The 22,210-nt window shown below is 44.1% G+C and overlaps 1 protein-coding gene across 3 annotated transcripts; it reads right to left on the bottom strand.

Annotated features, from left to right (window-relative positions):
- Positions 1-240: 240 nt before the first annotated feature.
- Positions 241-20,987, bottom strand: LOC138980576 (uncharacterized). 3 transcript variants are annotated; one of them, XM_070353469.1, is made up of 6 exons: positions 20,600-20,826; positions 19,654-19,726; positions 16,373-16,436; positions 13,619-13,755; positions 8,556-8,577; positions 241-1,253 (listed from the first exon to the last, which is right to left on the bottom strand). In XM_070353469.1, the coding sequence occupies exons 1-6, from the start codon at positions 20,706-20,708 to the stop codon at positions 1,173-1,175; spliced, it is 486 nt and encodes a 161-aa protein (XP_070209570.1). In that variant the 5' UTR covers positions 20,709-20,826; the 3' UTR covers positions 241-1,172. The 3 variants fall into 3 exon arrangements, with proteins under 3 accessions (XP_070209570.1, XP_070209571.1, XP_070209572.1); XM_070353470.1 differs by lacking the exon at positions 241-1,253 and adding an exon at positions 6,339-6,453 and having other exon boundaries at positions 20,600-20,981; XM_070353471.1 differs by lacking the exon at positions 241-1,253 and adding an exon at positions 6,422-6,518 and having other exon boundaries at positions 20,600-20,987.
- Positions 20,988-22,210: the final 1,223 nt, after the last annotated feature.

Here is a 22,210-nt window from a genome sequence, read left to right as displayed (position 1 = left end):
TGTCCAATTGGGCAATGTATGATTGTTACTTGAAGAAATCCTTGAAGTCTCGAGTTCAAACACACACCCCTCTCACACACCCCTCTCACACACACTCTCCCCTTTCTTTCACACACACACTCACACACGCATATATATGTATATTTACATTCACACAGACACAGACAAACACGCACACACACACACACACACACACACACACACATTCGGGCACTCAAAAAATGAGAAAATGTGCGCCCATTTCTCTTGAAAATAATATCTTTATTAAAAAATCTGAGTACAAAATATCTTTCAATGCAAACAAAAATGATACATCGTTTTGACAGTATTACTTTTTCTGGAAAGACTACAAGAAGGATTGCTCAGATAGCAGGTTTTGTGCTTGTCACAGATATGAAGGGTTGAGATCGCACTCAAGACACGGGAGATGGGGTGGGGTGGGGCGGGAGAGGGGGGGGGGGTAGAGGGGGGAGAGAGGGACTGAGGTAAGAGAAACATATTGTAATCAAAGAAAACTCCTCTGCTTACAGACAAGGAAACGTAAATTGTCAGCAATTTTGAGAAACACTATTCACAGCTTTCTACCTGTCTGTGCATAGACTACACAGAAGAGATGTATTCGGTTCATATTTGAGTCAAACCGAACAAGGACTGCAGCTGACTTTTTTTTCTGAAATTGAATAATGTTCTTGAAAATGATGCTCACTCATTCAGAATGCTCAATGTCATGAACCTGGGCGAGCGTTTCCCTGAAGCGCAGCTAATTGAAATTCTACATCACACCACACAACACTCCACACCACTCCACACGTGCACCACAACACAACAACACTCAACTGCAACTTTGGAATGTCATCACACATTTCAGGCACCAATATGACCACTTACAACAACAACACCATGAACAACGAACACAAAGACTAAACAAAAATGAAACTATTTTTCAATGAAATTAGAAAAAGATGAAGATCAAATACAAACAAGGGAGACAAATATTCTGGTAATATCAGGGGCAACACTTAACGGCAAGTCAAAAATGTAAAAAAAACAAAAATAATTTTAAAAACACACACAAAACATTGATCAAATGAGATAGATATTGCATAGAATAATTAAAGCCTTTACAGACACTCATGATCTTGAAAAAGAGACTTGTGTCAGGGACATGGAGTCTAGTTTCTCTTCATGATGACGATGTCGGCACACTGGTAGAACACAGGAGGCGCCTTGGGGTTCTTGGTCACGTACTGTGTCTGTAATGATATCACAAACATTGTAACACAGGAGGCGCCTTGGGGTTCTTGGTCACGTACTGTGTCTGTAATGATATCACAAACATTGTAACACAGGAGGCGCCTTGGGGTTCTTGGTCACGTACTGTGTCTGTAATGATATCACAAACATTGTAACACAGGGGGCGCCTTGGGGTTCTTGGTCACGTACTGTGTCTGTAATGATATCACAAACATTGTAACACAGGAGGCGCCTTGGGGTTCTTGGTCACGTACTGTGTCTGTCATGATATCACAAACATTGTAACACAGGGGGCGCCTTGGGGTTCTTGGTCACGTACTGTGTCTGTAATGATATCACAAACATTGTAACACAGGAGGCGCCTTGGGGTTCTTGGTCACGTACTGTGTCTGTAATGATATCACAAACATTGTAACACAGGAGGCGCCTTGGGATTCTTGGTCACGTACTGTGTCTGTAATGATATCACAAACATTGTAACACAGGGGGCGCCTTGGGGTTCTTGGTCACGTACTGTGTCTGTCATGATATCACAAACATTGTAACACAGGAGGCGCCTTGGGGTTCTTGGTCACGTACTGTGTCTGTAATGATATCACAAACATTGTAACACAGGGGGCGCCTTGGGGTTCTTGGTCACGTACTGTGTCTGTCATGACATCACAAACATTGTAACACAGGGGGCGCCTTGGGGTTCTTGGTCACGTACTGTGTCTGTAATCATATCAGAAACATTGTAACACAGGAGGCGCCTTGGGGTTCTTGGTCACGTACTGTGTCTGTAATGATATCACAAACATTGTAACACAGGAGGCGCCTTGGGGTTCTTGGTCACGTACTGTGTCTGTAATGATATCACAAACATTGTAACACAGGAGGCGCCTTGGGGTTCTTGGTCACGTACTGTGTCTGTAATGATATCACAAACATTGTAACACAGGAGGCGCCTTGGGGTTCTTGGTCACGTACTGTGTCTGTAATGATATCACAAACATTGTAACACAGGAGGCGCCTTGGGGTTCTTGGTCACGTACTGTGTCTGTAATGATATCACAAACATTGTAACACAGGAGGCGCCTTGGGGTTCTTGGTCACGTACTGTGTCTGTCATGATATCACAAACATTGTAACACAGGAGGCGCCTCGGGGTTCTTGGTCACGTACTGCGTCTGTAATCATATCACAAACATTGTAACACAGGAGGCGCCTTGGGGTTCTTGGTCACGTACTGTGTCTGTCATGATATCACAAACATTGTAACACAGGAGGCGCCTTGGGGTTCTTGGTCACGTACTGTGTCTGTAATGATATCACAAACATTGTAACACAGGAGGCGCCTTGGGGTTCTTGGTCACGTACTGTGTCTGTAATGATATCACAAACATTGTAACACAGGAGGCGCCTTGGGATTCTTGGTCACGTACTGTGTCTGTAATGACATCACAAACATTGTAACACAGGAGGCGCCTTGGGGTTCTTGGTCACGTACTGTGTCTGTAATGACATCACAAACATTGTAACACAGGAGGCGCCTTGGGGTTCTTGGTCACGTACTGTGTCTGTCATGACATCACAAACATTGTAACACAGGGGGCGCCTCGGGGTTCTTGGTCACGTACTGTGTCTGTAATGACATCACAAACATTGTAACACAGGAGGCGCCTTGGGGTTCTTGGTCACGTACTGTGTCTGTAATGATATCACAAACATTGTAACACAGGGGGCGCCTTGGGGTTCTTGGTCACGTACTGTGTCTGTCATGATATCACAAACATTGTAACACAGGAGGCGCCTTGGGGTTCTTGGTCACGTACTGTGTCTGTCATGATATCACAAACATTGTAACACAGGAGGCGCCTTGGGGTTCTTGGTCACGTACTGCGTCTGTAATGATATCACAAACATTGTAACACAGGAGGCGCCTTGGGGTTCTTGGTCACGTACTGTGTCTGTCATGATATCACAAACATTGTAACACAGGGGGCGCCTTGGGGTTCTTGGTCACGTACTGTGTCTGTAATCATATCAGAAACATTGTAACACAGGAGGCGCCTTGGGGTTCTTGGTCACGTACTGTGTCTGTAATGATATCACAAACATTGTAACACAGGAGGCGCCTTGGGGTTCTTGGTCACGTACTGTGTCTGTAATGATATCACAAACATTGTAACACAGGAGGCGCCTTGGGGTTCTTGGTCACGTACTGTGTCTGTAATGATATCACAAACATTGTAACACAGGAGGCGCCTTGGGATTCTTGGTCACGTACTGTGTCTGTAATGATATCACAAACATTGTAACACAGGAGGCGCCTTGGGGTTCTTGGTCACGTACTGTGTCTGTAATGATATCACAAACATTGTAACACAGGAGGCGCCTTGGGGTTCTTGGTCACGTACTGTGTCTGTAATGATATCACAAACATTGTAACACAGGAGGCGCCTTGGGGTTCTTGGTCACGTACTGTGTCTGTAATGATATCACAAACATTGTAACACAGGAGGCGCCTTGGGGTTCTTGGTCACGTACTGTGTCTGTAATGATATCACAAACATTGTAACACAGGAGGCGCCTTGGGGTTCTTGGTCACGTACTGTGTCTGTAATGATATCACAAACATTGTAACACAGGAGGCGCCTTGGGGTTCTTGGTCACGTACTGTGTCTGTAATGATATCACAAACATTGTAACACAGGAGGCGCCTTGGGGTTCTTGGTCACGTACTGTGTCTGTAATGATATCACAAACATTGTAACACAGGAGGCGCCTTGGGGTTCTTGGTCACGTACTGTGTCTGTAATGATATCACAAACATTGTAACACAGGAGGCGCCTTGGGGTTCTTGGTCACGTACTGTGTCTGTAATGATATCACAAACATTGTAACACAGGAGGCGCCTTGGGGTTCTTGGTCACGTACTGTGTCTGTAATGATATCACAAACATTGTAACACAGGAGGCGCCTTGGGGTTCTTGGTCACGTACTGTGTCTGTAATGATATCACAAACATTGTAACACAGCGGGCGCCTTGGGGTTCTTGGTCACGTACTGTGTCTGTCATGATATCACAAACATTGTAACACAGGAGGCGCCTTGGGGTTCTTGGTCACGTACTGTGTCTGTAATGACATCACAAACATTGTAACACAGGAGGCGCCTTGGGGTTCTTGGTCACGTACTGTGTCTGTAATGACATCACAAACATTGTAACACAGGAGGCGCCTTGGGGTTCTTGGTCACGTACTGTGTCTGTCATGATATCACAAACATTGTAACACAGGAGGCGCCTTGGGGTTCTTGGTCACGTACTGTGTCTGTCATGATATCACAAACATTGTAACACAGGAGGCGCCTTGGGGTTCTTGGTCACGTACTGTGTCTGTAATGACATCACAAACATTGTAACACAGGAGGCGCCTTGGGGTTCTTGGTCACGTACTGTGTCTGTAATGATATGAGAAACATTGTAACACAGGAGGCGCCTTGGGGTTCTTGGTCACGTACTGTGTCTGTCATGATATGAGAAACATTGTAACACAGGAGGCGCCTTGGGGTTCTTGGTCACGTACTGTGTCTGTCATGATATGAGAAACATTGTAACACAGGAGGCGCCTTGGGGTTCTTGGTCACGTACTGTGTCTGTCATGATATCACAAACATTGTAACACAGGAGGCGCCTTGGGGTTCTTGGTCACGTACTGTGTCTGTCATGATATCACAAACATTGTAACACAGGAGGCGCCTTGGGGTTCTTGGTCACGTACTGTGTCTGTAATGATATCACAAACATTGTAACACAGGAGGCGCCTTGGGGTTCTTGGTCACGTACTGTGTCTGTAATGACATCACAAACATTGTAACACAGGAGGCGCCTTGGGGTTCTTGGTCACGTACTGTGTCTGTAATGATATCACAAACATTGTAACACAGGGGGCGCCTTGGGGTTCTTGGTCACGTACTGTGTCTGTCATGATATCACAAACATTGTAACACAGGGGGCGCCTTGGGGTTCTTGGTCACGTACTGTGTCTGTAATGACATCACAAACATTGTAACACAGGGGGCGCCTTGGGGTTCTTGGTCACGTACTGTGTCTGTCATGATATCACAAACATTGTAACACAGGAGGCGCCTTGGGGTTCTTGGTCACGTACTGTGTCTGTAATGACATCACAAACATTGTAACACAGGAGGCGCCTTGGGGTTCTTGGTCACGTACTGTGTCTGTCATGATATCACAAACATTGTAACACAGGAGGCGCCTTGGGGTTCTTGGTCGCGTACTGTGTCTGTCATGATATCACAAACATTGTAACACAGGAGGCGCCTTGGGGTTCTTGGTCACGTACTGTGTCTGTCATGATATCACAAACATTGTAACACAGGAGGCGCCTTGGGGTTCTTGGTCACGTACTGTGTCTGTAATGACATCACAAACATTGTAACACAGGAGGCGCCTTGGGGTTCTTGGTCACGTACTGTGTCTGTCATGATATCACAAACATTGTAACACAGGAGGCGCCTTGGGGTTCTTGGTCACGTACTGTGTCTGTCATGATATCACAAACATTGTAACACAGGAGGCGCCTTGGGGTTCTTGGTCACGTACTGTGTCTGTAATGACATCACAAACATTGTAACACAGGAGGCGCCTTGGGGTTCTTGGTCACGTACTGTGTCTGTCATGATATCACAAACATTGTAACACAGGAGGCGCCTTGGGGTTCTTGGTCACGTACTGTGTCTGTCATGATATCACAAACATTGTAACACAGGAGGCGCCTTGGGGTTCTTGGTCACGTACTGTGTCTGTCATGATATCACAAACATTGTAACACAGGAGGCGCCTTGGGGTTCTTGGTCACGTACTGTGTCTGTCATGATATGAGAAACATTGTAACACAGGGGGCGCCTTGGGGTTCTTGGTCACGTACTGTGTCTGTCATGATATGAGAAACATTGTAACACAGGAGGCGCCTTGGGGTTCTTGGTCACGTACTGTGTCTGTCATGATATCACAAACATTGTAACACAGGAGGCGCCTTGGGGTTCTTGGTCACGTACTGTGTCTGTAATGATATCACAAACATTGTAACACAGGAGGCGCCTTGGGGTTCTTGGTCACGTACTGTGTCTGTAATGATATCACAAACATTGTAACACAGGAGGCGCCTTGGGATTCTTGGTCACGTACTGTGTCTGTCATGATATCACAAACATTGTAACACAGGGGGCGCCTTGGGGTTCTTGGTCACGTACTGTGTCTGTAATGACATCACAAACATTGTAACATGGCGGTAGGTGCTGCTGATGTGTCATATACACACACTATCCTCACTGCCATGAAACAGAACCATGTGTGTTTTCACATTTTCAGCTTTCATCACCCACCCGTTTTAACAGCATACATCCTGACACACACACATGTCAGACAGACAGACAGACAGACTAACACACACACACATGTCAGACACACACACACACACACACGCGCCACAGATAAACAGACAAACAGAGAGACACATGCACACCTCCCTTCCCTTTTCCTCCCCTCCTTCCCCCCCCCTCACTGTTGGGAACAATTAAATTACAGTCCAACCTGTCTTGATCACCTCCCTACGGAACATACCAAAACTGTGAATTATATAAAATAAAAAAAGTGTCGGGATCATTTGGAGTAGTAAACAAGTCGCGTAAGGCGAAAATACAATATTTAGTCAAGTAGCTGCCATTTTTCAGCAAGACCGTATACTCGTAGCATCGTCAGTCCACCGCTCATGGCAAAGGCAGTGAAATTGACAAGAAGAGCGGGGTAGTAGTTGCGCTAAGAAGGATAGCACGCTTTTCTGTACCTCTCTTTGTTTTAACTTTCTGAGCGTGTTTTTAATCCAAACATATCATATCTATATGTTTTTGGAATCAGGAACCGACAAGGAATAAGATGAAAGTGTTTTTAAATTGATTTGGACAATTTAATTTTGATAATAATTTTTATATATTTAATTTTCAGAGCTTGTTTTTAATCCAAATATAACATATTTATATGTTTTTGGAATCAGCAAATGATGGAGAATAAGATAAACGTAAATTTGGATCGTTTTATAAATTTTTATTTTTTTTTACAATTTTCAGATTTTTAATGACCAAAGTCATTAATTAATTTTTAAGCCACCAAGCTGAAATGCAATACCGAACCCCGGGCTTCGTCGAAGATTACTTGACCAAAATTTCAACCAATTTGGTTGAAAAATGAGGGCGTGACAGTGCCGCCTCAACTTTCACGAAAAGCCGGATATGACGTCATCAAAGACATTTATCAAAAAAATGAAAACAAGAAGAGCAAACGCTCGATCGAGTCACTTTCGCAGTTCTGAATATTATATGAGGCGTCAGATGGACAGGAAGAAATTGCTATTCACAACACAATGAGTCACGTTCACATAAAATTTGAGCCCGGTCACTTTTATAGTTTCCGAGAAAAGCCCAACGTTAAGTTGTGTGTTGCCGAACAGAAAAGGCTAGTTATCTCCCTTGTTTTTCTGATAACGTTCGTAAAAGGCTACAGATGTAAATACTTTGATGTAAAGAATAATCCTACAAAGTTTCAATCACATCCGATGAACTTTGTCAAAGATATAAAATGTCTAATTTTTCCTTTGACGCTGACCTGTGACCTTGAAAAAAGGTCAAAGGTCAACGAAACCATCGTTAAAGTGTAGAGGTCATTGGAGGTCACGACTAAACAAAATATGAGCCCGATCGCTTTGATAGTTTCCGAGAAAAGTCCAACGTTAAGGTGGTGTCTACGGACGGCCGGCCGGACGGCCGGCCGGACGGCCGGCCGGACAGACTAACACTGACCGATTACATAGAGTCACTTTTTCTCAAGTGACTCAAAAACGTATGGGGATATCATACCCAGGAACTCTCATGTCAAATTTCATAAAGATCGGTCCAGTAGTTTAGTCTGAATCGCTCTACACACACACACACACGCACACACACACACACGCACATACACCACGACCCTCGTTTCGATTCCCCCTCGATGTTAAAATATTTAGTCAAAACTTGACTAAATATAATAAAAGGGGCCTCCTGGACTAAAAAGTTAAAATAAAACAAAATGACACCCAGTCCCCTCTCTGAAACACCCCTACCTGTCTCCCCCCTAACCCCCACCCGTCTCCCCCCAAACGTCTCCCCCTTAACCCCCCCCCCCCCCCGTCTCCCCATGTACACAATCCCACCCACCCCCCCACCCCCCGTCACTAAAAACATCTCACAGTCACATAACTTACCTGAAGCACCATATGTTCCCCTCTGAAAAAAAGAACGACCCAGTATTACACACAAAAAGTAGCAAAACTGAATTACATCAAAAAAGAACAAGTCGCGTAAGGTGAAATTACTACTTTTAGTCAAGCTGTCAAACTCACGGAATGAAACTGAACGCACTGTATTTTTTTCACCAAGACAGCACAGCTTCGTCAATCCCCGCTAGAAGGAAATCGCTCATCTCCCACGAGCAAAACGCAGTGATATTGACACGCCAGAATAGCGCGGTAGCGTATTGTGCTAAGCAGGAAAGTGCGCTTTTCTTCTTCTTCTTCTTGCGTTTGCCGTCACACCATCAGTTTAGTCTGCGAGACGAATGACGTCGTGGCTTCCAGGTCTTGTCTGCTCCCATAGAGTTTGGTGCGGAGAGGGACTGATGCTGGCCACACTTTGTCTCTGATTGGTTTGAGTTGGGGGCATGTCATTAAGACATGTTCTGGAGTCTGGTCTTCCAGACCACAGGGACAGGTTGGTGATGGGGTCAGCTTCAGCTTCCTGAACATGTGGGCGTTGAGGCGACAGTGACCAGTTCGTAGTCGCATGATCACTACTTGCTGCCATCGTTCTAGGAGATGATATGCGTCTCTCGTGGATTGTGGTCGCATTGCTGCCTTCACGAGGGTTTTCTTTTCAGCGAAGCTGACCGGGTTGTCTGGTTGTTCCTCCCTGGCTCCGAGTTTGGCGAGCTCATCAGCTGTTTCATTGCCTGGAATTCCGCAGTGTGCTGGAACCCATTGCAGGACTACTCGTCGAGTCTTGGCAAGCTCCTGGAGTTTCTCCATCAGACGAGGAAGTTTGTTTCCTGCAAGGGCTTCCAAGGCAGACAGTGCATCAGAGAGGAAAACAACTTGGGGGCATTCGCTTTCCGAGTCATGAATCATGGAGGCTGCTTGCATGATGGCCTGAACTTCTGCTGCATAGTTTGAGCAGTACTTTCCTGTTGGTATCCCTGCTGTAGAAGTGTTCCCCTCAGGAGATCTGACAAGTACACCTGCTCCTCCATTGGCCACGGCGTTTGTTGCTGAACCGTCTGTATACGCGTGAATCCAGGCGTCTTCAGGGTACCGTTCAGCAATCATGGCGAGTGTTAGGGTGCGCCTGGCAGTGTCGTTCTGGGAATCTCTTGAGGTAACGTAGGGGACTGTGGTGGAGATGTGAAGATTCTGGTAGTCTTCATTCCATGGCTGCGGCAGATCTGAGAAACTGATTGGTAGTGCTGATGGAGGCACAGAGGCTTGGTGCTCTCTGGCAAGTCTCTTGCTTTCATGTAAGAAGCTGCTGCGCTTGAGGCGGTTCTTTGTCAGGTTATCCATCCTCTTCTTCATCGGATGCGCAGGCAGGCACTTGAATTTCTCTGTCTGAACCATGACCTTGGCATCTCTCCTCTGACTGAGGGGTTGAATGACAGCAACTTCTTCCATGGTCTTTATTGGTGTGGATCTCATCGATCCAGTAATGATCCTGTGCGCTTTTTGGCTCACGTAAGTGTAGCCTATGCGATGATAAACTTTGTCTGTCTGTGCGTGCGTGCGTGCGTGCGTATGTATGTGTGTATGTCTGTGGTAGAAACTTTAACATTTCCGAGTCTATGGATTACGTCAGTCTCGGTCAAAAGTGTTCGACGTGTGTGATAGAAACTATTTGAAGACGTCACATTATGACGTAAGAGGGTTAGACGTCACGCAAAGGAATTACTGAAAGTCTCGGTCATTGTTATTGTGAGCGGGCCGAGACTTCTTGGCAGATCCAGGGTCTCGCTTTCTTGCATATAGTTTCACCTATGCTTACTGTGTGTGTGTGTGTGTGTGTGTGTGTGTGTGTGTGTGTGTGTGTGTGTGTGTGTGTGTGTGTGTATGTGTGACGGAGTGATTGAGTTTGTGTTACTGTTTGTCGATTTCTTACGTGAGCCTTGAAGGCTTCGCCTCTTGTCTGTATTCGTGTTAACTTTCTGAGCTTGTTTTGAATACAACCTATCATATCTATATGTTTTTTGAATCAGGAAACGATAAAGAATACGATGAAATCATTTTTGGATCGATTTTTTTAATTTTAATCGTAAGACTAATTAATCTATTTTCGTTAATTGTGATCACATGTTAAGAGTAAACATGACATATCTATATATTTTTAGATTCAGAATGTGATGAAAAATATGATGCAATCAATTTTAAATCTGTTTGCGAAAAATCGATTTTAATGACAACTTTAATGAGCAAACTCATTAATTAATTTTTAAGCCTCCAAGCTGAAATGCAATACCAAAGTCCGGGCTTCGTTGAAGATGCTTCGTTGAAGATTACTTGACCAAAATTTCAACCAATTTGGTTTAAAAATGAGAGCGTGACAGTGCCGCCTCAACTTTCACGAAAAGCCGGATATGACGTCATCAAAGACATTTATCCAAAAAATGAAAAAAACGTCTGGAGATACCATACTCAGGATCTCTCATGTCAAGTTTCATGAAGATCGGTCCAGCAGTTTTCTCTAAATCGCTCTACACACACACACAGACACATACACCACGACCCTTGTTTCGATTCCCCCCTATACGTTAAAAGTGTGGGGATCATTTTAAGTAGTGGTTGTGGCCGTGTGGCCATTATTGAGAGGTGGTTGCCGTGTGGCCATTATTGAGAGGTGGTTGCCGTGTGGCCATTATTGAGAGGTGGTTGCCGTGTGGGCATAATTGAGAGGTGGTGACCGTGTGGGCATTATTGAGAGGTGGTGGCTGTGTGGGCATTATTGAGAGGTGGTGGCTGTGTGGGCATTATTGAGAGGTGCACGGTGACCGTGTGGGCATTATTGAGAGGTGGTGGTTGTGTGGGCATTATTGAGGTGCACGGTGGCTGTGTGGGCATTATTGAGAGGTGGTGGCTGTGTGGGCATTATTGAGAGGTGGTGGCCGTGTGGGCATTATTGAGAGGTGGTGGTTGTGTGGCCATTATTGAGGTGCACGGTGGCTGTGTGGGCATTATTGAGAGGTGGTGGTTGTGTGGGCATTATTGAGAGGTGCACGGTGGCTGTGTGGGCATTATTGAGAGGTGGTGGCCGTGTGGGCATTATTGAGGTGGTGGCCGTGTGGGCATTATTGAGAGGTGGTGGCTGTGTGGGCATTATTGAGAGGTGGTGGCTGTGTGGGCATTATTGAGAGGTGGTGGTTGTGTGGCCATTATTGAGAGGTGGTGGCTGTGTGGGCATGATTGAGAGGTGGTGGTTGTGAGGCCATTATTGAGAGGTGGTGGCTGTGTGGGCATTATTGAGAGGTGGTGGTTGTGTGGCCATTATTGAGAGGTGGTGGTTGTGTGGCCATTATTGAGAGGTGGTGGCTGTGTGGGCATGATTCAGAGGTGGTGACTGTGTGGGCATTATTGAGAGGTGGTGGCTGTGTGGGCATTATTGAGAGGTGGTGGCTGTGTGGGCAGTATTGAGAGGTGGTGGCCGTGTTGGCATTATTGAGAGGTGGTGACTGTGGGCATTATTGAGAGGTGGTGACTGTGGCCATTATTGAGAGGTGGTGGCTGTGTGGGCATAATTGAGAGGTGGTGACCGTGTGGGCATTATTGAGAGGTGCACGGTGGCTGTGTGGGCATTATTGAGAGGTGGTGGCCGTGTGGGCATTATTGAGAGGTGGTGGCCGTGTGGGCATTATTGAGAGGTGCACGGTGGCCGTGTGAGCATGATTGAGAGGTGGTGGCTGTGTGGCCATTATTGAGAGGTGGTGGCCGTGTGAGCATGATTGAGAGGTGGTGGCTGTGTGGCCACTATTGAGAGGTGGTGGCCGTGTGAGCATGATTGAGAGGTGGTGGCTGTGTGGCCATTATTGAGAGGTGGTGGCCGTGTGAACATGATTGAGAGGTGGTGACCGTGTGGGCATAATTGAGAGGTGGTGACCGTGTGGGCATAATTGAGAGGTGGTGACCGTGTGGGCATGATTGAGAGGTGGTGACTGTGTGGGCATGATTGAGAGGTGGTGACCGTGTGGGCATGATTGAGAGGTGGTGACCGTGTGGCCATTATTGAGAGGTGGTGACCGTGTGGGCATGATCGAGAGGTGGTGACTGTGTGGGCATAATTGAGAGGTGGTGACTGTGTGGGCATGATTGAGAGGTGGTGACTGTGTGGGCATGATTGAGAGGTGGTGACTGTGTGGGCATTATTGAGAGGTGGTGACTGTGTGGGCATGATTGAGAGGTGGTGACTGTGTGGGCATAATTGAGAGGTGGTGACTGTGTGGGCATAATTGAGAGGTGGTGACTGTGTGGGCATGATTGAGAGGTGGTGACTGTGTGGGCATGATTGAGAGGTGGTGACTGTGTGGGCATTATTGAGAGGTGGTGGCTGTGTGGGCATGATTGAGAGGTGGTGACTGTGTGGGCATGATTGAGAGGTGGTGACTGTGTGGGCATTATTGAGAGGTGGTGGCTGTGTGGGCATGATTCAGAGGTGGTGACTGTGTGGGCATTATTGAGAGGTGGTTGCCGTGTGGCCATTATTGAGAGGTGGTGGCTGTGTGGGCATTATTGAGAGGTGGTGGCTGTGTGGGCATTATTTAGAGGTGGTGGCTGGGTGGCCACTATTGAGAGGTGGTGGCCGTGTGGCCATTATTGAGAGGTGGTGGCCGTGTGAGCATGATTGAGAGGTGGTGGCTGTGTGGCCATTATTGAGAGGTGGTGGCCGTGTGAGCATTATTGAGAGGTGGTGGCTGTGCAGGTTCGACTGTGCGCCCGGAAGACAAACTCTGGATATAACTTTGTCAGGTTTGCCGGGCTTGTATGGCTTGTGAAACTAACAGAGTGAATACTCTAGCTTTTGTTGAGGCAAGCTTTCTACACCTGCTCTTTGTCCACATGTTTCAGTCACACCCCTTGCTGGTGATAATGGCCTATAATATCACATGGGAATGTTTGACTATAAAACCCAGAGCATTCACTTTTTCACAACCCATACAAACTCAATAAAATTATTTCCAAACATGTCTATCAAAACCTGGTTCTACACTCTTCAACCCAATAATAACTAGACGTACTTGGTGCCGACGGGTTCAGGAACGGTGATGACAGCGGTGAGAAGGCTAAGGGAGGGAATGCTGGTGTCGGCTGTGCGGTACAATTCCTTGAACGTCCCGTTATTCGCTTCGTCGCCAATCGACACCGACCAGTAACCCTGGGTCGAACAGAACAGATGTCAAAGAGTTTAGACATGCACAAAAATGAATGATAAGAAACAAATACATTTTATATCATTCCATTCAGACAACACACAGGCTAGAGAACCATGTAGGCACACACACACACACACACACACACACACACACACACACACACACACACACACACACACACAAACACACACACTCACACAACACCACATCTTACGCATACACTCTTCAAAAAAAGTTAAGGAACGGTTGAAAAAACGGATCTAATTATAAACAAGAAGAGCAAACGCTCGATCGAGTCACTTTCGCAGTTCTGAATATTATATGAGGCATCAGATGGACAGGAAGAAATTGCTATTCACAACACAATGCATACCTGAAGCATACCTGTGACCTTGAAAAAGGTCAAAGGTCACCAAAGGTCAAAGGTCACCAAAGCAGACGTCAAAGTGTAGAGGTCACTGGGAGTCACGTTCACATAAAATTTGAGCCCGGTCACTTGTATAGTTTCCGAGAAAAGCCCAACGTTAAGTTGTGTGTTGCCGAACAGAAAAGGCTAGTTATCTCCCTTGTTTTTCTGATAACGTTCGTAAAAGGCTACAGATGTAAATACTTTGATGTAAAGAATAATCCTACAAAGTTTCAATCACATCCGATGAACTTTGTCAAAGATATAAAATGTCTAATTTTTCCTTTGACGCTGACCTGTGACCTTGAAAAAGGTCAAAGGTCAACGAAACCATCGTTAAAGTGTAGAGGTCATTGGAGGTCACGACTAAACAAAATATGAGCCCGATCGCTTTGATAGTTTCCGAGAAAAGTCCAACGTTAAGGTGGTGTCTACGGACGGCCGGCCGGCCGGCCGGCCGGCCGGACAGACTAACACTGACCGATTACATAGAGTCACATTTTCTCAAGTGACTCAAAAATTGAAAAATTAAACATCGACATAATAATTAAAAGATTAATGTGTTTGAATTAACAAATGAACAATGAGTCTTGACCTAGAATTTTGTTTGGCAGGCAGAGTTATTTCCCTTTGTGGGACTTCTCAAAAGCTTCCGCATTTTGGAAAAAAAAGGGTGTTTTTTATAGCCCCATGAAATTTGCGGAACGCATGCCAGGGCAAAAGGTTGTGAAGCACGTGCAACAACAGGGTCCTGGCTATGAACATCGCTCACCAGCTGACACAATTATGCACAGTAGCAACATGCCCCCACGAAGAAAAACTGAGCGATTTGGATAGAGGAAGGGCAATAGGATGGCTACAAGACGGTGTTGCTGCCAGGCAAGTGGCCCAGAGGCTTGCAGTGGCTCCCTCTGTCATCATCAGACTAAAACAGAGATTCAACGCAACTGGAAGAGTGCAGGAGCGTCAACGTTCTGGTCGGCCCCGAGTCACCACACAAAGAGAGAATCGCTTCATTCAGAGGCAGGCCATGCAACAAAGAATGGCTACGGCAAACAACATTAGGCAATGCCTACAAGCTACCACCAACACTGTTGTTAGTGGTCAGACGATCCAAAACCGCTTACACAACTTTGGCTTGCATGTAAGGCGTCCAGTCCGAGGAACAACCCTGACTGCTAATCACCGAGCAGCTTGCCGAGCCTGGTGCACTCAACATGTGAGGTGGCAACGTCAGCAGTGGGCTCAGGTGTTGTTTACAGATGAGTCCCGCTTTTGCTTGGAACCTGCTGATGGTCGCATCCGAGTGTGGAGGCGTCGCGGAGAGCGCTTCGCAGAAGGCGCTGTTCTGGAACGACAGCGTTTTGGCGGAGGCTCTGTGATGGTCTGGGGAGGGATCAGCACACGTCTAAGGACACCTCTGTACCATGTAGTGGGCAACTTGACCGGTGTCCGCCACCAGAATGAGATCCTGCAACCCCTGGTCGTTCCAGCCCTCCAAACGATCGGCCCTCGTGCGATTCTTCAGGATGACAACGCACCACCCCATCGCTCTGCAGCTGTAAGCACCTTCATCCAGCAGGCCAGGGTCAACAGGATACTGTGGCCAGCCAACAGCCCGGACCTGAACTCCATAGAGCACATGTGGGACGAGCTTTGTCGTCGGGTACAGCAACATCACCTTCCTCCTGCCAATCTGGGTCAACTGCTGCAATGGCTCCAGCAGGAGTGGAATGGAGTTCCCAGAGTATTCATATGCAACCTGATCCACTCCATGCGCCAACGATGTGTTGAATGCCTGGCACACAACGGAGGGCACACGCGTTATTGACACTGATTCACATTGTTGTGAATTCCATTTTCGAGGGTTGTCACGTTTGACACACTCTAGCTAAATTGTCGCTGCCGCGTTCGATCTTTGCTTTGTTTGTCATTACTCCTTGGTTGTTCAATTATATAATTTTTAAAAAATGAAAGAATTCGGTCTAGTCTGTTTTGTGTGGCGTGCTTGTAAAAAAGTGATCCTTAACTTTTTTTGAAGAGTGTACACACAAACACACACACAAACACACACACACACAAAAACACACAAACACATGCACTCACACACACAAACACAAATTCACAGTACAATACTTTCTTCGGAGGTCCATGCTTTGAGACATTCTTCATTATTATAGCAATCAGCTTTTAACGTGTTGTGTTCTACTGACAGGCGAGACGGAGTTGAAGTGATCCAGGTTCTTCTGGAACACCACGGTCAAGTTGGCCCCACCCCTGCACACACAGTTCTTTCCCTTTAAATATCGCTGCGTGCTACAAGCTGAGCGTGAAAGTTTGCACTTCAACAACTGGTGCTGGGTGACATTCAGGGTAGGCTACAGAATTGTACAATCACTGACAGCAGCCTAAAGAGTTTCAGTTTCAGCCACACAGAGGCAGAGGCAACTAACCTTTACAAACACTAGCTCCAATATCTACATTTGCATTTGTAAAGTAACGATTAGAAAAATCAGAAATACATGATACTGTACTTCTGTGGGTAAACTAACAAAACAATCTAACATTAAACAATTTATGTTGATGTCACAATTACCCCCTTTTAAGACCCTGTTTTGTAAGATGTTCTGTTCATTATCTCTCTAAATTCACCCCCATTCAAAGAGTCCCTCCTTTTTAAAAACTAATTTTCTCCGATTGTTTAAGTCTTAAAATGGGGGATCCATTGTTCAATGAAAACCATCCGACTTACAGAGAAAAATGATCATTAAAACCATCCGACTTACAGAGAAAAATGATCATTATCGTACAATACAAACAAAAACAAAAGTGATTTGCAAAATTGGGTGAGCAAAGTGCAGAAGGTTTGTAATACTGCACAGTAATCAAACATCCTGCCAAACAAACCAAACAAACAAGATAAAAGGTTGTTAGTTATCAGGACCTGTCACACCAATTAATTAAGTGGCCACCTCAGACATACACAACTGATAACAAAGTACAGTGGGATAGCTATACCCCCCCCCCCCCCCCCTCATAACAAAGTACAGTGGGATAGCTAAACCCCCCCCCCCCCCCATTTAAGACATTTTCCTTTTAAGACCATGTAATCTCACATTTTCTAATCAAAACTGTTGTAAATTATCCCCTATCCCCTATTTTAAGACCTGATTTGTGCAGGTTGTTGGTGGTCTTTGTGCAGGTTGTTGGTGGTCTTTGTGCAGGTTGTTGGTGGTCTTTGTGCAGGTTGGTGGTGGTCTTTAAGACCTGATTTGTGCAGGTTGTTGGTGGTCTTTGTGCAGGTTGTTGGTGGTCTTTAAGACCTGATTTGTGCAGGTTGTTGGTGGTCTTTGTGCAGGTTGTTGGTGGTCTTTGTGCAGGTTGTTGGTGGTCTTTAAGACCTGATTTGTGCAGGTTGTTGGTGGTCTTTGTGCAGGTTGTTGGTGGTCTTTAAGACCTGATTTGTGCAGGTTGTTGGTGGTCTTTGTGCAGGTTGTTGGTGGTCTTTAAGACCTGATTTGTGCAGGTTGTTGGTGGTCTTTAAGACCTGATTTGTGCAGGTTGTTGTTGTTGTTGTTGGTGGTCTTTAACAGGGGTTCCACTGTACATGAATACTAAAGCAAAATATAATAAAAATATGAAAAAAATCAACCAGAAAACTTTTTAAAAAAAAGACATGTTTGTATCAGTGTACCGTATTTGACGGATTACAAGACGCACCGTTTTATAAGCCGCACCCCCGTATGTATAAAGAAATGTAACTTTAGTATTATTTCTTGTGTCACAGTTGTGTATTATGACTGAATGAGTAATAATCAATGCAAGAACATAACACAGATGTCTCCATTAATGAGATCAATTGTTATCAGTGGTGACACTATTGGAACTAGAGTAGTTATGCAAAAAGCTACTAGCTTGACCCATATCCATCAGACATCTCGATCAACATGTTTTTGTCACTATAATGTCCTTGAAAGAAGATTATACATAGGCCATTTTACAAACCTCGATCTCTTTACAGTGATCGAAACACTCGTCTTAAAACCTTCAAAAATCTGAGAAAATCAGGTCTTCAAAAAAAAAAGGAGTGAGTCTTGAAATGGGGGTTGATTTGCAAAAGTTAGGAACAGACAATCTGGGAAAACAAGGTATTACAAGGGAGAGAGTTTTAAATGGGGGCCGTGTTCACTCAATGACGAATCCTGGCCTACACAAAAACTGGTCCTTAAATCTTTCTTTCTTTATTTGGTGTTTAACGTCGTTTTCAACCGTTCAAGGTTATATCGCGACGGGAAAAGGAAGGAATAGAGCCACTTGTTAATTGTTTCTTGTTCACAAAAGCACTAATCAAAAAATTGCTCCAGGGGCTTGCAACGTAGTACAATATATGACCTTACTGGGAGAATGCAAGTTTCCAGTACAAAGGACTTAACATTTCTTACTTACTGCTTGACTAAAATCTTTACAAAAATTGACTATATTTTATACAAGAATGGTCCTTAAATCAAATGATACTGTTACCTTCATGTATACATGTATATTAACAAAACAACACCACTAAAATACCCCACAGCTGTCAAATAAAAAAATCAAATGGCAAAAACATGTGTGTGACTACTGACAATTTAATTGATGTTATTTTTACATTTTCTCGGTCAATGAAATGCCTGTTGATGCTTTGGACGTGCGTTTCTAGGGGAGGGGGGGGGGGGGGTTAATTTGGGTGTAATTTGAGGGTGTATATAGAATAGAATAGAATAGAATATAGAATAATAGAATAATGTTTATTGTCATGAACCAGTAAAGTTATTGACACAACAAACAACAAATAATGCATTATACAATGCTAAAACAATCCGTAACAAATTTGCCAAGACGAACTTGAACTTCGTCTTCTAAAAATAAGTTACTTGGATTTTTGTTAGCATATTTCATATTGATATGTGAAGCATCTTCTTTAAATTCATCCCTTAATTTAACATATTTATTGCATTTATCTAAAAAAATGTATTTCATCTTCTATGACATTGCATTCAATACAAAGACGATTTTCTTTAGGGATATTCTGATGTCTTCCACTTTCAATTTTTAGACAATGTGTGCTAGTCCTTAATCTGCTTAACATCTTTCTGTGTTTATTATTCTTAATTTGTATTAAGTATGACTGCATTTCGTAAGATTTACTGATCATAGAATAAAACTTAAGTCTGGAATATGTATCTGATTTTTCTTTTGTCCAGTATCTTATATATTCCTCTTGTTGTTTTTTGTCAATGGCAAACTTTAATTTGTGTACATTTAATGTAGATTGGTTATGTATATGTCAGGGTGTATGTGTGCATTCATGTATATGCATGTGTGTGTGTGTCAGTGTGTATGCATGTGTACATGTGTGTGCCTGTGTGTGTGTCTGTGTGAGCATGCGTGCATGCGAGCAATCATGTGTCCTGAAATGAATGCACACACTATAGTTTTAAGTGAGTGAGTGACTTACTGTAAGAAGAGCTTGCTCACACTGGGTGTCACCTTCCCGCACGGTCCGTCAAGCAGAATACAGCTGTCGCTTCCTGCAATATGGACACAAACAAATCAAATTAACTTCATTATCTCAAATCTGAGAAATTACATTGGTTGCTCATAAACATTATGACAAACTAAAACATGATTAACATTAACAAAATGTACTTAAAAAATATATGCATATAACTAACAATCTTGCTGAATTCAAATATTCTCCCCCCCCCCTTCCACACACACACATAAAATTAAAATACACACATGCACACACACACACATAAAAATTAAAATACACACACACACACATAAAATAAACACACACATTTTGGGATGTAAAAAGATTTACTAAACAACAATATCACCTTCACTATCAGCAATGTTGATAGAAAATAAAAGTTGAGTAAGATCAAAACAAAAAGATGGTGTCCTCTCCATTCCCCTCAAAATTCCTATGTAAAATGATACATGTGCATGTGTTACATGTGTGTGTGTGTGGGGGGGGTTATGTGGAACCCACTCCCTTTGCATCTTCTATATTTATATACAGTGGAACTCCTCTTCTAACTTGACTAACTTCACCAAGACCTCCAAAACCCTGCGAACATCACGTCTTAAAAAGGGGGAAGTCTTTTGCAAGTAAATTTACAGCCTGCATTTACAGCCTGCATTTACACAGGCTATGATTGAACTGAACATCCAGGGTGAACGCAAAGTCTGAAAATGGGGGAAGTCCTAAATCGGGTGTCTTCGACTAAAGGGTGGGTTCCTATGAATTGGAAGGAAAACAGGGCGTGAGGCGCACAGCACATACATGCATCTACAAAACGAAAACAGGGCGTGAGGCGCAGAGCACATAGCACAAACATGCATCTACAAAACGAAGACAGGAAGAGCAGACGACACATTTGACACGCTGCAAGTACCCGCTTTGTTGATGTCGTTCAGCGCTGACCGCTGAGGAGGGCTCAGCATGCACAGATGCGCAGTGCAGACGGACACGCAGACAAACAGAAGGGCGATACTGGAAATCATGGTGTCAGGTGTTCACTTCTACAAACACAACTATCAAGTGACGGAGTAGTACGCTGAAAATCTCGCTTTGCGTAATCCCGCCGCGTCACATGACCAGTCACATGATTTGCACCAAACCGGTGTCGCAGAAATGTGTTCCCACTTTAGTGACAAGTTGCAGAAATTACGATGAATGGTGTAAATATATCTTTTTCACAAAAGTTTTATGGAGCTATATTATCATGTGTTTGGAATCGTGTGACACGCAAAACATCTAGCTGGAAAAAATAGGAAAACCTGGTTAAAGCCCGCTACATCAGTTAACCACAGCTGACAAAAAGAGCCAACAAACAACATGACGGATGGACGAAACAGGACCAAGTTTGTGACGTTACTGAACACAAGACACAACGCATGTATTCCAAAACGATTCATCACAGTGACAACAAAACGATTCATCACAGTGACAACAAAACGATTCATCACAGTGACAACAAAACGATTCATATCACAGTGACAACAAAACGATTCATATCACAGTGACAACAAAACGATTCATCACAGTGACAACAAAACGATTCATATCACAGTGACAACAAAACGATTCATCACAGTGACAACAAAACGATTCATATCACAGTGACAACAAAACGATTCATATCACAGTGACAACAAAACGATTCATATCACAGTGACAACAAAACGATTCATCACAGTGACAACAAAACGATTCATATCACAGTGACAACAAAACGATTCATATCACAGTGACAACAAAACGATTCATCACAGTGACAACAAAACGATTCATCACAGTGACAACAAAACGATTCATATCACAGTGACAACAAAACGATTCATCACAGTGACAACAAAACGATTCATATCACAGTGACAACAAAACGATTCATCACAGTGACAACAAAACGATTCATCACAGTGACAACAAAACGATTCATATCACAGTGACAACAAAACGATTCATATCACAGTGACAACAAAACGATTCATATCACAGTGACAACAAAACGATTCATATCACAGTGACAACAAAACGATTCATCACAGTGACAACAAAACGATTCATATCACAGTGACAACAAAACGATTCATCACAGTGACAACAAAACGATTCATCACAGTGACAACAAAACGATTCATCACAGTGACAACAAAACGATTCATATCACAGTGACAACAAAACGATTCATCACAGTGACAACAAAACGATTCATCACAGTGACAACAAAACGATTCATCACAGTGACAACAAAACGATTCATATCACAGTGACAACAAAACGATTCATATCACAGTGACAACAAAACGATTCATCACAGTGACAACAAAACGATTCATATCACAGTGACAACAAAACGATTCATATCACAGTGACAACAAAACGATTCATATCACAGTGACAACAAAACGATTCATATCACAGTGACAACAAAACGATTCATATCACAGTGACAACAAAACGATTCATCACAGTGACAACAAAACGATTCATATCACAGTGA

Source organism: Littorina saxatilis, linkage group LG11 (assembly GCF_037325665.1).
Source record: "Littorina saxatilis isolate snail1 linkage group LG11, US_GU_Lsax_2.0, whole genome shotgun sequence".
Classification (NCBI taxonomy): Eukaryota; Metazoa; Mollusca; class Gastropoda; order Littorinimorpha; family Littorinidae; genus Littorina; species Littorina saxatilis.
Note: the sequence above shows the minus strand (reverse complement) of the source record. Positions and strands in the feature narration are given on the sequence as shown.

Bases quoted from the DNA above. Each gene is read 5' to 3' on its own strand.
- LOC138980576 (XM_070353469.1), bottom strand. From the start codon at position 20,708: ATGATTTCCAGTATCGCCCTTCTGTTTGTCTGCGTGTCCGTCTGCACT. The intron at 19,727-20,599 runs GTACTTGCAGCG...TCCATATTGCAG, and splicing joins GAACGACATCAACAAAGCGG to GAAGCGACAGCTGTATTCTG. The intron at 13,756-16,372 runs GTCAGTAGAACA...TGTTCGACCCAG, and splicing joins ACTTCAACTCCGTCTCGCCT to GGTTACTGGTCGGTGTCGAT.